This window comes from Eleutherodactylus coqui, chromosome 5 (assembly GCF_035609145.1).
Source record: "Eleutherodactylus coqui strain aEleCoq1 chromosome 5, aEleCoq1.hap1, whole genome shotgun sequence".
NCBI classification, from domain to species: Eukaryota; Metazoa; Chordata; class Amphibia; order Anura; family Eleutherodactylidae; genus Eleutherodactylus; species Eleutherodactylus coqui.
Genome location: NC_089841.1, coordinates 225,306,086 through 225,322,761, shown reverse-complemented (window position 1 = coordinate 225,322,761; position 16,676 = coordinate 225,306,086). Strand labels below are relative to the sequence as shown.

The following is a 16,676-nucleotide window of genomic DNA, read 5'->3' as shown; positions in this document are numbered from 1 at the left end:
GTCGTCCTTTTCCAGGGTGAAAAATCCCAATTTGGATAGCCTCTCTGGGTATCCCAGTCCTCGCATTCCGTTATTAATTCAGTTGCTCTTCTTTGAACCCCCTATACTTTGGTGGTATTCTCCAAAGTATATTATAAAGTTGTTTTTTTATTTTCACTTGTACTATTGAATTATGGAAAGTTGTTTACATCCCTAAATTGTAATTCAAGGTTAGAGTAGAGCTGGCCAACTTCGGTGTTTGGGGCAGCAGACTGGAGACCTTGGTCATGTTAGCTTTGTTAATCTCGGTCTCACCATTTCTGAACTCTAGACAAATCATTCTAGGTTAATGTTTTCGAGTGACACGTTTTGGAGGACTTGGCAAAATAAATGTAGTAAATATTGGCAATAGAACATTGGCAAAGTTTAAAGGGGTTATTCAAGGTGTAGAATTTCATGGCCTGTCCTTAGGATAGGTCATCGATATCTGATCAGAAGGGGTCATCCAGCTGTGGGACTGTTGCCATATATATTGTATAATGTGTGTCTATATGTGAGCTTGTGTTACCTTAATTAGCAATTTGCCTGAAACTTCCAGCTGTTTTTTTTTTTTTTTTCCCCTCGGTACATTTAACTTTTTGTTTGCATTTTATTAACTTTTTTTTTTTTTCTTGGAGACCTGGGGTGTCCAATAAAACCGCAATTCTGGTGTACATTTTATTCTTTTTTTGCCTTTTTTTCTACCAACTGTCATCATGCTGGGTGAATAACACGTTACGGCTGCCTGTTCACAGGCCTTGCAGGAGCCGGCAGACGGATCTCCATTGTCATCCTGTCTGACAGATAGGCTGACTGCGGAGAATCGCAGCAATTCGCAGCATGCTGCGAATTGCCGGTCACGAGTGGAGAATCGTAATGATTCTCCGCTCATGGACAGGAGAATTATACCGCAATCGGACAGTCAATCTACGAAGCCCCACCATGGCTTGATAAGCAATCTGTAATGGCAGTCGCAGGGGCTTTCAGAAGGCCCCCAGCTGTCATGGTAATCAAACGGCACCCTGCAATCACTCCGATCGGTCCATTTAAATGCTGCTGCCAAAATTGATGAAGGCATTTAAGGAGTATCAGCTGTAAGAAACAGACTCCTGCATTGTATCTCAATCCCCCTCCCTACAAACCCCCAAACCTCCATGACTTAACTGTACATCATGGAGTGTTGAGGGGCTAATAGTACCTTTTTGACTTATGGCATTTGTAATCCTTTTCATTCTATGTTCTAGGAAATGATGTATGTATGGAATGGCTTTACTATAGTAGGGAGACGATCTGATCTCACAGAAAGTCTGCTGGTTACCATTGAAAAGGCAGAAACTGATTTGCAGAATGAAAAAAGTAAGTGTGCTCCTCTCCAGCCCCCTTACACCCCCCCCCCCCCCAATACGCCCTTTTTTATTGTACTTACTATGAATATACTTGATAGTTTTTGTATTATGAAAAAAATAAAGTTGTTTGTGAGGGCACTTGGAGGAAACGCATGTAAGCATAGTAAGTAAATACGAATTCCATATAGAGGTTTTCCTTGGTCCGATTCGAACCCAGGACCCCAGTGCTGCAAGGCAACAGTGCGAACCACTAAGTGGCACTACAGTCCATGTGCATAGAGTTTGTATATTGTCAAAATAAATTGTGATGTTTCAGCCCTGCCCCCAGGACTGCCCGTAAACCACCCACTTTGGGGTAAAGGACCGAGGTATGAAATAGACGCTGACTATTCTTAGGATAATGGCATCACTGAACCCCACAACTGAATTTCTTTGAGACTATTCTATGCTTTTAGGCCTTATATTGATTGCTTGTGGGCGCCTCCAAAACACATTCTAAAGGGGCCTATACACCTTAAACTAAATTTGCTAAAAATGGATTGTTTCAACCCAAACTGTTCTAACGGTTAGAACCATGAATGATTGTTTCAAATATTCAGACGAAAGGTTTAATCTACAAAAGCTCTTTCTTCCCTTGCCCCCCCGGGTCATTGAACATTTATGGCCAGTTTGAATGAGTCTAATGGTCAGTAGAGACTTAAATGTGTGCGTTTGCATCAGCAAAACAACCGTTCACTTGGCGACTGTTTGTTCGACAGCTGTTGAAGCGTCAGCCTTCAACTTCCCTTAGTGGTTGTGGCCAGTTTAACTTGTACATTTTCAATATTGACACATGGCGTCCTTTTGGTGTCATTACTCAATTAATTAATAATTCTCAGTATCTTTTTGTACAGTGACAGACCACTTTAACTTTTTCATATTTACACTGGAAAATAGTTTTCGTGGTGGCACAACTGGGCATTTAAGTAGCATTGATTTCTTTTATTTCTATCTTTGTTCTAGATCCAACTGAGTACTTTGGAGATGATCAGTGCCTTGTCCAGTTACTGAAAGGCCTTTGCTTGAAACACCTAGGAAGATTATTGCAGGCTGAACTTTGTTTCAACCAAGTGATACAGAGGTAGGAGCGACATCTAGAAGGTCTATACCAGCCACATCATACTTTGGTTTTGTTGTTTTACTGTGGTTCTAACTTTGTGCTGTTTCCTTCCCGTAGAAATATAGCAAATGAAGGAATTTTGTGTGTGTGGCTGATATATTCGATTTGGCCATTTTAAAATAAGTGTTTGAATAACCATAACTTTTATTTTCTGACCTTTTTAGTGAAAAGAGGTTAAAGTATGACCACTATTTACTACCGTTTACTCATTATGAGCTGGGACTCTTGTACAAAGAGCAAGGTGACAAAGACAAAGCCATACGCTTCATTGAAACTGCAAAGTGAGTATAATTAAAATATTATATAGCTTAACCCCTGCATGTCACAGAACTCGGAAACTGAGTCCGCTCCAAACATAGTCAGTGTCTGCTGTCTTTGACAGCTGACATCCGGTCACAACAGCCTTGATTGGAGTTCTCTTAAAATGCCTCGATTAGTATTTCGGGGGTTGTGATTACCCCTTACCAGACTGTGATGATATCACGGGGTGCAATTTGGTTGTCATGATGGCCCAAGGCTCTCTGAAGGGTCCCTAGACTGTCATGTATGTCCACCTGTGAATATGGGGGTGTGGCCTGTCTTAATAGAATGTCAGCAGAAATACTATATACAGCAATATTGGAGTATTGCAGGATATGGTACAAGTGATCAAACGATAGCAAGTTCAAGTCTCCTTAGGGAGCTACAAAGTAAAATGGAAAAAAATGGTTTTATTGTAAAAAAAAAAGTGATTAAAAGTTTAACAAATATCCTTATCTCATATTTATAATTAAAAAAAAAAAAAAACACCTAGTATCGGCACAATGATAAAAATCTGATCTATTAAAATTTATTATTTTCCCTGCATGGTAAAAATGATTAGCCCATTAGTACCTAATGCAAAATGAACGCTCAAAACTCCGTTTCTGGTGACTTTTGAGCAATCATCTTTGCGTGTAAATGGTCCTTTACACACGCACTTTCATACAACTAAATGTATTTTTTTTACTGTTCATGAAGACGCTGGTGTATCATGTAAAATATCATTGTTTTACTAATTTGATAAAAGTATTGTGACTCAAACCAAATGCATGTAAATTCAGTTCTGCTTGATTTCAGCAAGTGAAAAGTGCGTTTTACGAAAAGCTTTGACTAATCGATGTGTCTGTTGCCTACAGAAATAATTATAAAGACTATTCCATGGAATCCAGATTGCATTTCCGAATCCACGCAGCTCTCAGCAGTCTTAAAGGCACGCCGCCATCAACCCCTCCGTGATAAAATGACCGCGTTCTAATTTTATAAATGACCAATTCTTCTGAAAGAATGTAGAAACAATCACTTTGTTAACGGTTACACTAGTTGAATTACACATTTAATGACTGTTATCCTGCGTGATTTGACCTGTCGTCTAATGTAGCTGTTATTTTCTATGGTAATTGTACTATAAGATCTATATATATGTGCATATTCCGCATTCTTTAAAGAAAAAAAAATACAAGAAAAGTTGATATATATTTTGTTTCATGAAAGAAATAATTTATGGCTGTACGCACTTAATATGAAAATATTTTAAGACTATTTCTGGTGTAGTAAATTATAAAACAAGCAAACCTTTTCGTGTTGTCCTTTTTTTTGTATTTAATAAATGGAGCACATAATTCCCACCCTATCAATTAATAGAGATGAGCGAGTATACTCGCTAAGGCACTTTACTCGAGCGAGTAGTGCCTTAGCTGAGTATATCCCCGCTCGCCTCTAAAGATTCGGGGGGCGGGGAGCGGCGGGGGAGAGCGGGAAGGAACAGAGGGGGAGATCTCCCTCTCTCCCCCCCGCTCCCCGCCGCAACTCGCCTGTCACCCGCGGCGGCCCCCGAATCTTTAGAGACGAGCGGGGAGATACTCGGCTAAGGCACATTACTCGCTCGAGTAAAGTGCCTTAGCGAGTATACTTGCTCATCTCTATCAATTAACATTACTTGGGCCCCTTTAAAGTACACACTATAGGGGAAGGGAAAGGTGGAGCAGTCGCCGAAAGGATCCAATCAGATTGATGTATTCATTTTTCAAACATCCTCTGAGAAATCGGCTCAAATCTGATTGGTTGCTATAGAGAACAGCTTGAGGTTTTATAAAGCTTTTCCAGTAAATTGCAGTATTGGACATCCTCTCAGTCCAGGAATACCAATCTTAAATGAAATTTGTTCTATTAATGTTTCCAGTGAAAGGGATGCTGAAATGCTGCGTATGAAGTCCTTAACCTTTCATATTTAGCACTCTGCCTTGTGTGGTGCAGAGTGTAGTTCTAAGCTCTCGCTCATGACTGAAGGTTCTGGGTTCAATCCCTGCATGGTTAAGGTAGCCGGCTCAAGGTTGACTCAGCCTTACATCCTTCCGAGGTCAGTAAAATGAGTAAAAAGATGACTGGGTAAGGCAATGGCAAACTACCCTGCAAAAAAGTCTGTCGAGAAAATGTCACCCAATGAGTCAGTCATGTCTCAATGCTTGAACCAAGGAAGTTTACCTTTACCTTACTTTGTGGGCAGAGAGCTGGAAGCGAGCAGAGGAGGAAGCACAGCATGTGGTGGCACCCTACCGCAACCCCAGGAGCAGGTACTATTGTCCCAAGGTCATTGGCAAGAACAGTGCCACTAGGCCGGCGGCTCCTTTACAGTTTTTATCACAGCTCTTTTAGTGCTCCTCACTCTTCTCTTTGCACTTTGCTCTGCCCACCTGTACATGGTCTCTGTTTCACATAGCGGATAATGAGGCAGGCTTCACTGTATAGTTGAGGTATGATGCTAGGAAACTGTACATATGGAAAACAGGGTCAACTAAGCAAATCATACAATTACAAGTAAAAATGTATCTTTTTAAGTGCGAGTAGTTTACATCAAGAGGTCCTTATACAAAGCAAAGCTGTACACACAGTACCGGTATGTATGGGCATTCAGCAGCAATTAGATTAGCCATAGTTCAACTGTGCCTATTCTTTGATGCAAACTGATAGTCGTTCACAGGTGTAGAATAAGTCTTGGTCGGCTTCCCTGAAACGTGTAATAATCAAGTGGCAGGTGAACAAGCGGGCTACAGTTTCGCCCCAGTGTCTCGTGATGAAGCAACCCCTTAAGCTTATTTAGCCAATCTCAAATGGGTTGCAGTTGGGGTGCTGGAATACTGTCATACTCAAAGTAGGTCCTACAAAACTGTGCCATGGGTAATTCTCTAATAAAGTTGTCAACATGTTGCTGAATGAGCTGCAGATATCCTTCTCCATTTAAGTTTTCGCTTTTAAAAAGGATCCGACCAGTTTGGTGCTTGCCAAGCATGCCTAGTCAGAGCATGTCACAGCAGTTCAGCAGTAACTTCTAGAAGCCCATGGGTTTTCTCTTGCCAAAACATGTTGCTCATGCATGTTGAACACCCTGTCTCAGGTGACTTTGGACTCCTCAGTCCATCTGATGAAGGTTCTAAAATCCAGATTGTGTTCCAACTTCAATAACTCCTAGTCATGGTAAGTAATGTCACATTCTGCATCTCCAGGATAAAGTTGCTGCTGTGGGATTTCATGATAAAGATTGTTCTTCTTCACTACCTGATATGCTTTGAATTTTGGAAAAGTGGTTTATTATGCTTCTGCCTGAACAATGGACTTAGGTTTTTGCTTGCAGGAAGTTGAAAATATATACTCTGAGGACAACGACATGGCTATGCAGTTGCACTGTCTTGGTAGGTTTCCAGGTCAATTAAATATCTGTGGTGCTCTTGAATGATTGGGGTACTTTTCTGCAAACATTTGTTGTGTCCTCTTGGCATTTTCATTCACATTTTCCAAAAGTTATTAGGAGATTGCATAACTCTGCATTCATATACAACATGATCTACAGCTTGTCACAGCACCACCAACTCCACCAGACAGCAGAGCACCTGCTCTGAAAAGGGTGATCCCACCAGAATGTGTCAGTGCTGTAGTAATTCAATAAATGACCAGGGCTGAAAGAAAAAAGGGAGCTTGTGGACAACAATGGCTAATGAGAAGAACAAACTAGCAGCAAGAACCAGGCACGTCCTAGGACTAGAACTGTTCCCTTTCCTAGAAAGGTGCTGGTGTAAATATCCAGCAGGGAAACTTGATTGGATTCCAGACAGGAAACAAGCCCATCATCCAGCAGAGAAAATGGTGCTCTAAGCTACTTGAATTTGACAGCTCATTAGCAATGCAGTAAATTCTTGTCACAACATTAACTGGGACACCCTGTATATTTTCTCTCCTTGATGACCCACTTCTGGCATTGGATTAAAGAAAAAAAGCCTCCATCAAGAATTGCATATGTGAATGTAGCCTGAAGCAGTACAAGGACTAGATCTGTCCGCCATGAAAGTCATTGCAAATCAGAAAACTTGCTATACTATACTTACAAAATGCAGTATGTAATTTACAGTGAGGATTATAATGAAAGGTCTTCGTTATATTGTAAAATGTTTGATGGGATCATGGATGAAATTGCCTGATACATTTATAAAGCCTTGTGAAATGTGTGTCCTGAATACATGTCCTAATGTTACTGAATACCGTTCCTACTGGTTCATCTGCACTTTAAGTTCTGAACGGAAAAACAAATTGTAGATAGAAATTGAACAGTCATGGAGCAGAAAAGCAAAAACTATATGCCGGATCCGTCAAATAACGGACCCCATTAGAAACTGATTGAACCCATCTGTTTGGTACTGTTTGGTATCTTGTCATTTTACCAGAAAAAATGGGTCAGGAACGCACCTTGGGAGAGCACCTAGAAGGTGAGTGAGTGAGACTTTAATGCCATTCATGCTCCTCTGGGTAATATGCAAATAAGCGAGATAGAACAATACCTCTGCAGTGCCACCTATTGGAAGGCAGCTTTTCTGCAAGTCAAAGTTAGCCTCTTTATACAAGCCTTGTGTAGAGTCTAACATTGACTTGCTGGAAAGCTGCTTTCAATAGGTGGCACTGCAAAGGGATTGTTCCATCTACCTAAATTACCAGAAAAAATACTGCAGCATCTGTAAAAAATTTTTTTTTTGGGGGGGGGGGGATTGTAACAACTACTTGATGGAAATGTGAACAAAGCCTAAGTGTTCGCACTGCGGAATCTGTGACTGATTTTTTTTTTTCCACATGGGTTTGTCCTTTAAAAGCTGTAGCAGAAATTCGTATTTCTGCGATGGCAATCTGTGGCCACAGATCCATATGGGCTTTTCAATGGGTACATTTGTGTGCAGCTTCTATGTGGCTATGGTGTGAAATCCACATCAAGAAGTAATATGTAACTTCAAATTTGAAATCTGTGCAGAAGAAAAATCCACAAAGTTATAGACTATGGCATAGATTCACTATGAAAGTAAATGGCGCAGATTCCATGGTGGCAATATTTTGCTGTGAGTATACCTTCAGCACATTTTTATAGTTTTTGTTGTCTTTCTGTATTAAGACAATGTGGGCTTCCATGGCTTGTCTCGGCAGGGACGCCCCTCCCATCAAGTCATTGAACAGAGTCGACAGTCTCGGGCCAAGCACCGGAAGGAAAGTTTTATAGTATTTGAGAGGGAAACCGTCGGGGCCCGGGCTTTTGTTCGGGGGGCTGGACGCTATCAAATCTTCAACTTCGGAGAGTGTTACTTGGTCAGTCAGCGAGGAGGTCTTAGCCGAATCAAGTTTAGGCATTCGAATCTGTCCCAGAAACCCATCTATCAGGTCGACCATTTCCCTCGGAGGGGGAGCATCGCTGTCTTTTCTTATATTGTATAAGTTCGAATAATATTTTCTGAATTCCTCTGCTATATCTATGGAAGAAGTCATTGCTACACCCTCCGGAGATCTGATGGTCCCGATCTGAGTCCTGGCGCGGGATTTTTTGATCAATGCTGACATGAGCCTACTGCCCCTGTTGCCTTGGGCGTATATCTTGTGTCTGAAGTTCAATTGTTTCTTGTTAAATTTAGAGTTTAATAATAATTTCAGGTCAGCTCTGACCTCCGCTAGCTTACTCAGGTTTTGTTTTGTTTGGGACAGTTTCGCAGAGAGCTCCAATTTAGCAATTTGAGACAGTTTGTCATCAACGGCTTTCTGTGTACGCTTTTTGATCCGGGAGCCAAGGTCAATCAGCAGACCTCGCATGTAGGCCTTATGAGCCTCCCATACCATCGGGGAACTAGTCTCCTCTACTGAATTAAGGTGGAAGTACTCCTCGAGCTGCTTAGACAGATATTCCCTGTCCTCAATTTGGTCAAGAAGGGAGGTGTTCAGGGACCATCTCCATTCCTTAACGCGTGGATGTGGTGGGCGGATCGTCACATGCACGGGGGCATGATCCGAGATTGTCATAGTATCTATATCAGCTCTGATCAGTGTCGCGAGGAGGGCGGAGGAGACCAGGACGTAGTCCAGTCTTTGGTACGTTGAGTGTACCGCGGATAGGTACGAAAAATCTCTCGTGGTGGGGTTTAGAGAGCGCCATGCGTCCACCAAGTCAAGTTCCCGAATCCGTCTACCTAGCTTTCTCAGTTTTCCCTGCGAGATCTGGGACCGGCCCGAAGACGAATCCAGCACAGGGTTAAAGGTAACATTAAAGTCACCCGCCAGGATGACCTGTCCTACGCTGAAGTTTTTCAAATTTTCTAGCTGCTTTAACAACCAGGGTATCTGATCTGCATTGGGGGCGTATATGTTCGCGAGGGTCATCTTAGTGTTATTCAATGTGCCTCTCAGATAAAGGACTCTGCCCTCCTCGTCCTGGAACCGAGCCTCCTCCACAAAATTAACCGATTTGTGTATAAATATGGAGACTCCCTTCGAGGCCGACGAGGGGTGAGTGCTGTGGTATGCATTAGGGAAGCACTTCCCCGGAAGGGAGAAGGATTTGGTTCCCTTAAAGTGGGTCTCTTGGAGGAAGAGAATCTTTGTATCGTACCTTTTCAGAAGTAACTCCAGGTCATGGCATTTTTGCGGCGAGTTGAGGCCCCTGACGTTGAAGGAGGTGAGGCGCAAACCATTCATATTAGGGCTCCTGTTCTGAGAGAGAGAAGGACCAAAAATTACCGACAGTTAAAGAACACACTTACTCGCAAAAGCTAGGCCAAGGGGACCCTCGCGGGGCTCCTTTGCGAGAACACCACCTTAGACAAAGGAAGGGGGGGTAAGTAGGTTTGAGGAGGGGATAGGAAGGAGGGGGGAGGTGGGGGAGTGGGGAAGGGTGTGCACTAGTCACGCTTGTTAAAAATACAAGCTAGACTCTCTATCCAGGGAAACTCGGCTTCAAGTATAACTTGTAGACAAAGGACAGTGATAGAGCAGAGATGTGCTTAATATCTGGGGATGGAATTCCGAAGTCCCGGGGAGTCGCAGACTCTGACGGGAGTACGGAATAAAAGTTACTGCCTGGACAATACAAGCAGTCACCCAACGGCTCCTTTGGGGAAGGGGCGGGTGGGTTAACGCCCGCTAAAAAAAGTAAACAAGTAAGTATTATGCAACGGCATAAGCATCTATAGAATATATTCTAGTGCAAGCATGAGTATATTGAACCATTAGCGATAAAAGCAAAAGTGGCAATAATAGTACTAATACTATACGGACAAAACTCAAAGGTCACAGTCACCAATCTCGGGTCTTAAGCCGGAGAGGGGGGGTAGCAGGGGAATAAAGACCTTCAGCGTCCTTCTGGAACAGTTCTTTACCCTCTGACCCGGCCGTAGTAAATATAGCTGCAGAGATCTGGAAAGAGAACGTAATAAGAAACGTAATAAGAAAACCGGCAACAGGTCGGTGAATGCAATACCATCAACAGAGCGGAAGCAAGACCCCTCCAGTTAGCAGACACTGTAGATGGAACTAGGTCTGCCTCTGGGGTATGCTCCGCCTCCGGACACCGTGGTAAATGGGTCGAATAATCTCGATCTTTAGGTTCACGGGTCCTGGCGTGGCTTCTTCTTCCTCCCCTTAGGGGATTTGGAGTTACTTGCTACTAACCAGTCCCCAGGGTCCTCAAGTGGTTGAAACTGGATCGGATCCGGGATTGACTGCCAGTTTGGGAGGGCAATAGGCTCGATATCTAGGAGCTCCCATAAATTCTGCATTTCCTCCTGGGTGCGGATGTTGACTCGTTTGCCCTGGATAGTGATGCTAATTCCAAACGGGAACAACCAAGCGTAGCGTAGTTCTCTGGACTTGAGGATCTCTAGCAGCGGGCGTAAAGCCCGACGTTTAGCAAGGGTAGACGGTGCCAAGTCCTGAAAAATCTGAATCAGCGAGTCCGAATATTTCAGATCTTCATGCATTCTGGCTGCCCTCAGCACTGCAGACGTGTCTGGAAATGCAAGCAGTTTGCAAATTACGTCCCTGGGGGGTTCCGTAATGCCAGGCGGGGGTCTGAGGGCTCGGTGGATTCTCTCGATATTAATGTCGGATGCCCTTTCTTCACCCAGCAGAATGGCGAAGATCTCCCTGGCAACTTTCGCTAAACTTTCGCTCGCGTAAGATTCCGGGATTCCCTTTAGGCGCAAATTGTTGCGTCGATTTCTATTCTCCAGATCTTCTTTGAGTAGGAGCACTCTGTTAAGGTGTAAGTGCTGATCCTTAACAGCTTGCTCCAGTTGCAGGGAGTGTGACACTATGGCAGCGGAGGAGGTCTCTAAGTCCTCCACTCTGTGGCCCAGCTGTTTTAATTCGTTCTTTATCTCAGCCAGGTCTGAGCTGATGGGACGCAGGGCTTGGGAGAGTAAGCTTTTCATAAACCCTCTGGAGACAGACTCACCCTCCTCTCCGTCCGAGGGCAGCTCCTTTTCTTCCGTTAGGTTAGATGCAGGGATGAGCTCACGTGCCGGCGCCATCTTGGATGGGGGTCGCGGGGACCGGGCCTGCCATTCTTTAAAGAAGCGCTGGACGTCTGCCTGCACTTTGGCCGGTCGAGGAGTTCCCTGCAGGTCTGTGCTTCTTTCCCTTGAGGTTTTGCCCATTTTTAAAGCTGCTTGCCGTTGCTGTGAGGAGCCGTGGGTCACTGCCTGCAGGAGCGCGGCTCTCAGTCAGCCATCCCGCTCGGCGTCCAGGCTCCGCCGCCACATTTTTATAGTTTAAAATGAAAAAAAGGTCCCCGCGCCTTCAAGAAAAACCTTTAATCATTAAGCTACGTGTTACAACATACAAATGTCTTTTTTAAGCTTTTTCTGCACATTTTTGCTCTTTTTTTTTTCCTTCTATTCTGTCACAGGAGCAGAAAACTTTTTTTTTTTTTTTTTTAATCTTTATTCAAGGTTTTTTGCTTGAACAAAGGAAAAACAGCAAAGACAGACCCCATTTCAGCTAAGAATTACCATATACATTGCATATATTTCTGCTAAGGAGCGTATACATCGGTTACTGTATTTGGATAATGAGAATGTCCACCGGAGTCTTTGTCAATTAAATAGCCTAATGTGCGGCTAATATCTTACAAGAATAACAATCAACACAGGATAAAGGGGAAGGATCAGTGGGGGGAGGGGGGAGGGATGGCAATGAAGGCAGCAACACTACCTTTTCTTCTCCTGGGAAACTCTCACGAACTCTGATCTCCGCCACCGTGTGTCCGGCACACCTCGGATTTGTCTCCTACAGTAGGAGCGCCCCGTGGGCAACATTCCTTTTGGTCTTTTCTTCAACGTCCGGGGTGTTCCACGCCATCGGCTCGGGGTGAAGGGCCCTCCATTAGTATCACAAGTGAGGGGAAAGCCAGAGGAATTCCTCCACTAGGTCCTGGGTGAGGAAGGGTCTCCTCCTATATTAGTAGGTCGGCTACTTATTGGGACTAAGCGATACGCTTCCACAACTCCACCTCCTTTATAAATTTCTCATGGGTATTCGTTTTCCAGCTGGAGAGTTCCTCCAGGTTATATATCAGGTCTACTTTCTCCCTCCATTGAGCAACTGTGGGGGGTATTTTTTGCAACCATAGTGTCGGGATCAGTGTTTTCGCCGCGTCAATCATTAGGGCGATCAGTTTGTCCCACAACGGGTGGAAGTGGGGTGTGGGTTTCCACAACAGTATCATTTCCGGTGACAGCACAAAATTCATCCTAATGCTTTTTATGGAGTTCTCTACTCCCTTCCAGAATGGCACTATAGCCATGCAGTCCCATCAGATATGTTGGTACGATCCGACTTCAGCTTCGCAGCGCCAACATCTATCATGTGTGGCTAGTTTGTATAGGAACAGCCACTGTGGGGTTTTTCAAAGGGAGTGGAGGGTCTCGTGGATCTGAACTTCCTAGCGAACTCTTCTATTGTTTTAATGATGTGTGCTCTCTGTAGAAAAGAAATGCGTAAGCCCGCGACCAGTGTCTGACCTCCCTCGAATTCTGGCTAATCAACATTTGTAAGTCCCTTATTTTGGTGTTTATGAGTCTATCCCATATGCTTCTGATGCTAGGGTCTGTGGTAACACCCAACAGATTACACACGGTACTCAGAGGTGCTATTGGAGAAGGGTCGGGGGCAAGACTGTTCCTCAGGGCATCCCAGGCCTCGCAGGGGGCCCTTAGCAAGGGGTTAAATCTTTTAGAGGTGTAGCGATGTCTGGTTGGGCGTCACAGGTCCTCGACCAACGTGTCCCCCTGCGTACTTGCTGCAAATTTTTGAAGAGGGTCCCTCTCTGGATGAGCCAGTAGGAGAGCTGTATGGCTCTGTATATGTTGTGGATGCTGGGCATATCCATCCCCCCCCCCCCCCCCCATTCCTCTCTCCTTTTAGATAATAGGCTAAGTGTAAATGGTGGTCTTTTATGTCTCCACACATATCTAGACATTAGTTAGCTGAGGGCGTGCAAGAATGATTTAGGGATATGGATCGGAAGCATGCGTAATTTGTATGTGATAACAGGTATGACATAGGACTTGATGACATTTTTCCTTCCAAACCAGGACAAGTATGGCAAATCGTAAGCGTCAAGTAGTTTTTTGATATGCGGTGTAAGGGGTTGAAAGTTGGTTGCGTAGAGATCTTCTACTTTCTTGGAGATTTTTATACCCAAATACTCTATTGAACTCTCTTCCCAGATGAATGGCGACCCGGACCTCAATATGTTGCTACTTTTGGGTGGGACGGAAACATTAAGTATCTTAGATTTTGCGTAATTTATTTTAAAATCTGAGATGGCGCCGAACGCATCTAGTGTCGAGATTAGGATTGGGATTCCCACCCGCGGATTGGAGACAACGAACATTGTCGTCTGCGTAAGCAGCCGCTGTAAGCTTTTGCCGACCTGTCGACAGTCCCTCCAAATCCGGGTGACTCCTTACCTCCTGGAGCAACGGTTCCAGCACTAATACGAAGAGAGTCGGGGAGAGCGGGCATCCCTGCCGCGTCCCATTGCGTATGTCAAACGCCTGTGATAAGGAGTCATTGATTCTCAGTCTAGCATGTGGATTGCTATATAGGGAGAATATTGCTGAGACCCAGGGGCTTGGGAAGTTGAAATTAAGTTACACCCTCTCTAGGGTTGACCCGGTCGAAGGCTTTCTCCGCGTCTGTACTTATCAATACCGTTGGAACTTTATGTGTTTGTGCGAATTTTATCGCATGGAGAAGCCTGAAGGAATTGTCCCTCCGCTCCCTACCCTTGATGAACCCAGCTTGTTCCTTGTGTACCAGGTTGGGGATATGATCCTCCATCCTTTTGACAAGGAGTTTCGCCCAAATTTTCACATCTACATTGATGAGTGGTATTGGCCTATAATTTGCACAATTTTCTGGGTCTTTATCACCCTTTTGTATGAGGGTAATGTGAGCTTCTAAAGCTTGTTTGGGAAATACATCCCCTTGAAGGAGGGAATTAAAGAGATCTTTCAGTTGCGGAATAAGGATTGATTTGAAAGTTTTATAATATGTGGCGGAGAAGCCGTCCGGGCCTGGGCTTTTACCTGATGGGGTAGATGTAATTAGATCGTCTATCTCTTGGTCCGTCACGGGTAACATTAAGGCCTCCTTCCCACGAGCGTGACGGGCTCCGCCGCGTAATATTACGCTGTGAAGCCCGTCACGGCGCCCCCCAGAGCCCCTATACTTACCTGCGGGAGATAGCGTGAAATCGCTTCCCCGCCCACCGCCGCCGCGTCACCGCGCGTCACCGCCCGTCACCGCCCACCGCCCTCGCGTCACCAGCCGTGTCACGTGCACGGCCGGCCGTGTCACGTGACGCGGCCGGACCGCGTCATTTGGCGTCATATGACGCTCGGCGGTGGGCGGGAAAGCGTTTTTTCACGCTATCTCCCGCTGGTTACAGCGGGAGATAGCGTGAATGGACGGCTTCCATTGACTGCAATGGAAGCCGTCAGTGCGTACAGCCCGTCCTCACCCGCAGAAAATAGAGCATGCTGCGGGTGAGGACGGGAGAAATCGTGGTGCGTAATTCCGCGGTGGAATTACGCATCGTGAGCATTGTGCTATTAGGTTCAATAGAACCTAATAGCTGCGGGCAACGCAGCGGATTTTCGCTGCGAATTACGCGGCGGAAATCCGTTCGTGGGAAGGAGGCCTAAAGCTTGTGCGTCTGCTTCGGTCAGTCTGGGGAGATTTAGTTTCTCTAAGAAGGCATTAATTTTGTATATTTGTGAGTCTTTTTCTGTTAAAGATGGAGGATCTCTTAAGTTATACAGCTTGGTATAGAAAGTTTGGAAGACCTTCGCTATCTCCTGGGATGTAGTCTTTATTTTACCCATGTGGTCCTTTATTGAGTTGATGTGATTTCTAGTTTTGGCTTTCTTGAGGAGTGCCGTTGTGTATTTACTTCTCTTATTTCCCTGGATGTAAACCGTGTGCCTAAGGAAAAGGTGTCTCCTATTAAATCTAGATTTTATTAGCCGGTTCAATTCTCTTCTTTTTTCTCTTAAGTCATCTAGGCTCTTTTAAGCGAGGGACAGTTTGGATACCCTCTCTAGTTTTGCTATTTGGGAGAGTAGTGTGTCTATAGCTTTGTTTTGCTGCTTCTTGTGTTTGGATCCTAAAGCAATAAGGGCTCCCCTCATGTACGCCTTATGTGCTTCCCACACTATAGGGGTCCTGAGCTCCTTATCGCCATTCAACCGGAAGTATTCTTTCATGAGCTCCGAGAGCTTTATTCTGTCTTCTTCTCTGTCGAAAAGTGTGTCATTCATCCGCCAAATCCATTCTTTTGGGCCGTCATTAGCTATTTTAATGTCTATATGAATGGGAGCGTGATCCGAAATTGAGATCACGTCAATCTCAGCTCGTGATATTTTTGGAAGGAGAGTTACAGAGGTAAAGAGGTAATCTATTCGTTGGTAAGATACATGTGGTTGTGTGAAGTGCGTATAATCTCTAGTCGAGGGGTATAGCGTACGCCATCCACCACATTCAGGGCGTTCAGTGCTTTAATAATTTTGCTAATGCGTCCCAGCGAGACCTGGGATCTACCTCTCGATGAGTCGAGGAGTGGGTTTAGGGTCACGTTCCAGTCACCACCCAGAAGTATCTCCCCTTTGGCAAACTCCCTAAGGGTTATGATCTGTTTGTATAACCATTCTACTTAATGGTTATTAGGAGCGTACAGGTTTGCTATGGTTAGTTTAACCCCGTTAATGAAACCCTTTAGGAATAAGACTCAACCCTCCTGATCTGAGTATTCCGCGAGCCGGGTGAAATGCAACGACTTGTGGAAAAGGATTGATACCCCTTTTGAGGCTGATGTGGGGTGGGATTTGTGGAAGGACTGCGAGAACAGCTTCCCTGGTAAGAAGAAGCGTCTGGCACCCTTAAAGTGGGTCTCTTGGAGGAGCAGTATTTTAGAATTGTGTTTCTTAACTATTTGGGAGACACCATACCTTTTCCGCGGCGTGTTGAGACCCCGGACGTTGAAGGATGTGCATCTCAATGCTTCCATAGATGGTATCTGGTCCAGACGGGTGCTGGTACTCTACAAAACGGTGTAAGAGAAAAGAAGATCGTGAGTGTTATACCCAGCACTAGGATATAGGCGCCCGCGGGTACTGTAGGTCTTGTTGTTCCAAGCCGGTTGTTCGGGTCCGGTGGGCTTCAACGAGGGATTTGCGATTTTCTCTGTACCGTGCAGTCGGTGTATGTGAAGGCGATAAGTGGTTGTTTGAGAGAATATGTCAAAGAGACTGGGGAGGGGGGGGGGGGGGGGGTGG

The 16,676-nt window shown here is 44.8% G+C and overlaps 1 protein-coding gene across 1 annotated transcript in view; it reads left to right on the top strand.

Moving 5' to 3' along the window:
* TTC39B (tetratricopeptide repeat domain 39B) overlaps positions 1–4,115 on the top strand; it is an 83,100-nt gene extending 78,985 nt beyond the window's left edge. The window contains exons 16-19 of the mRNA XM_066604282.1: positions 1,263–1,374; positions 2,367–2,484; positions 2,688–2,804; positions 3,681–4,115. Coding sequence (XP_066460379.1) covers positions 1,263–1,374; positions 2,367–2,484; positions 2,688–2,804; positions 3,681–3,780 — 447 coding nt within the window. The 3' untranslated portion in view covers positions 3,781–4,115. The remainder of the gene's footprint in view (positions 1–1,262; positions 1,375–2,366; positions 2,485–2,687; positions 2,805–3,680) is intronic.
* The last annotated feature ends 12,561 nt before the right edge of the window (positions 4,116–16,676 follow it).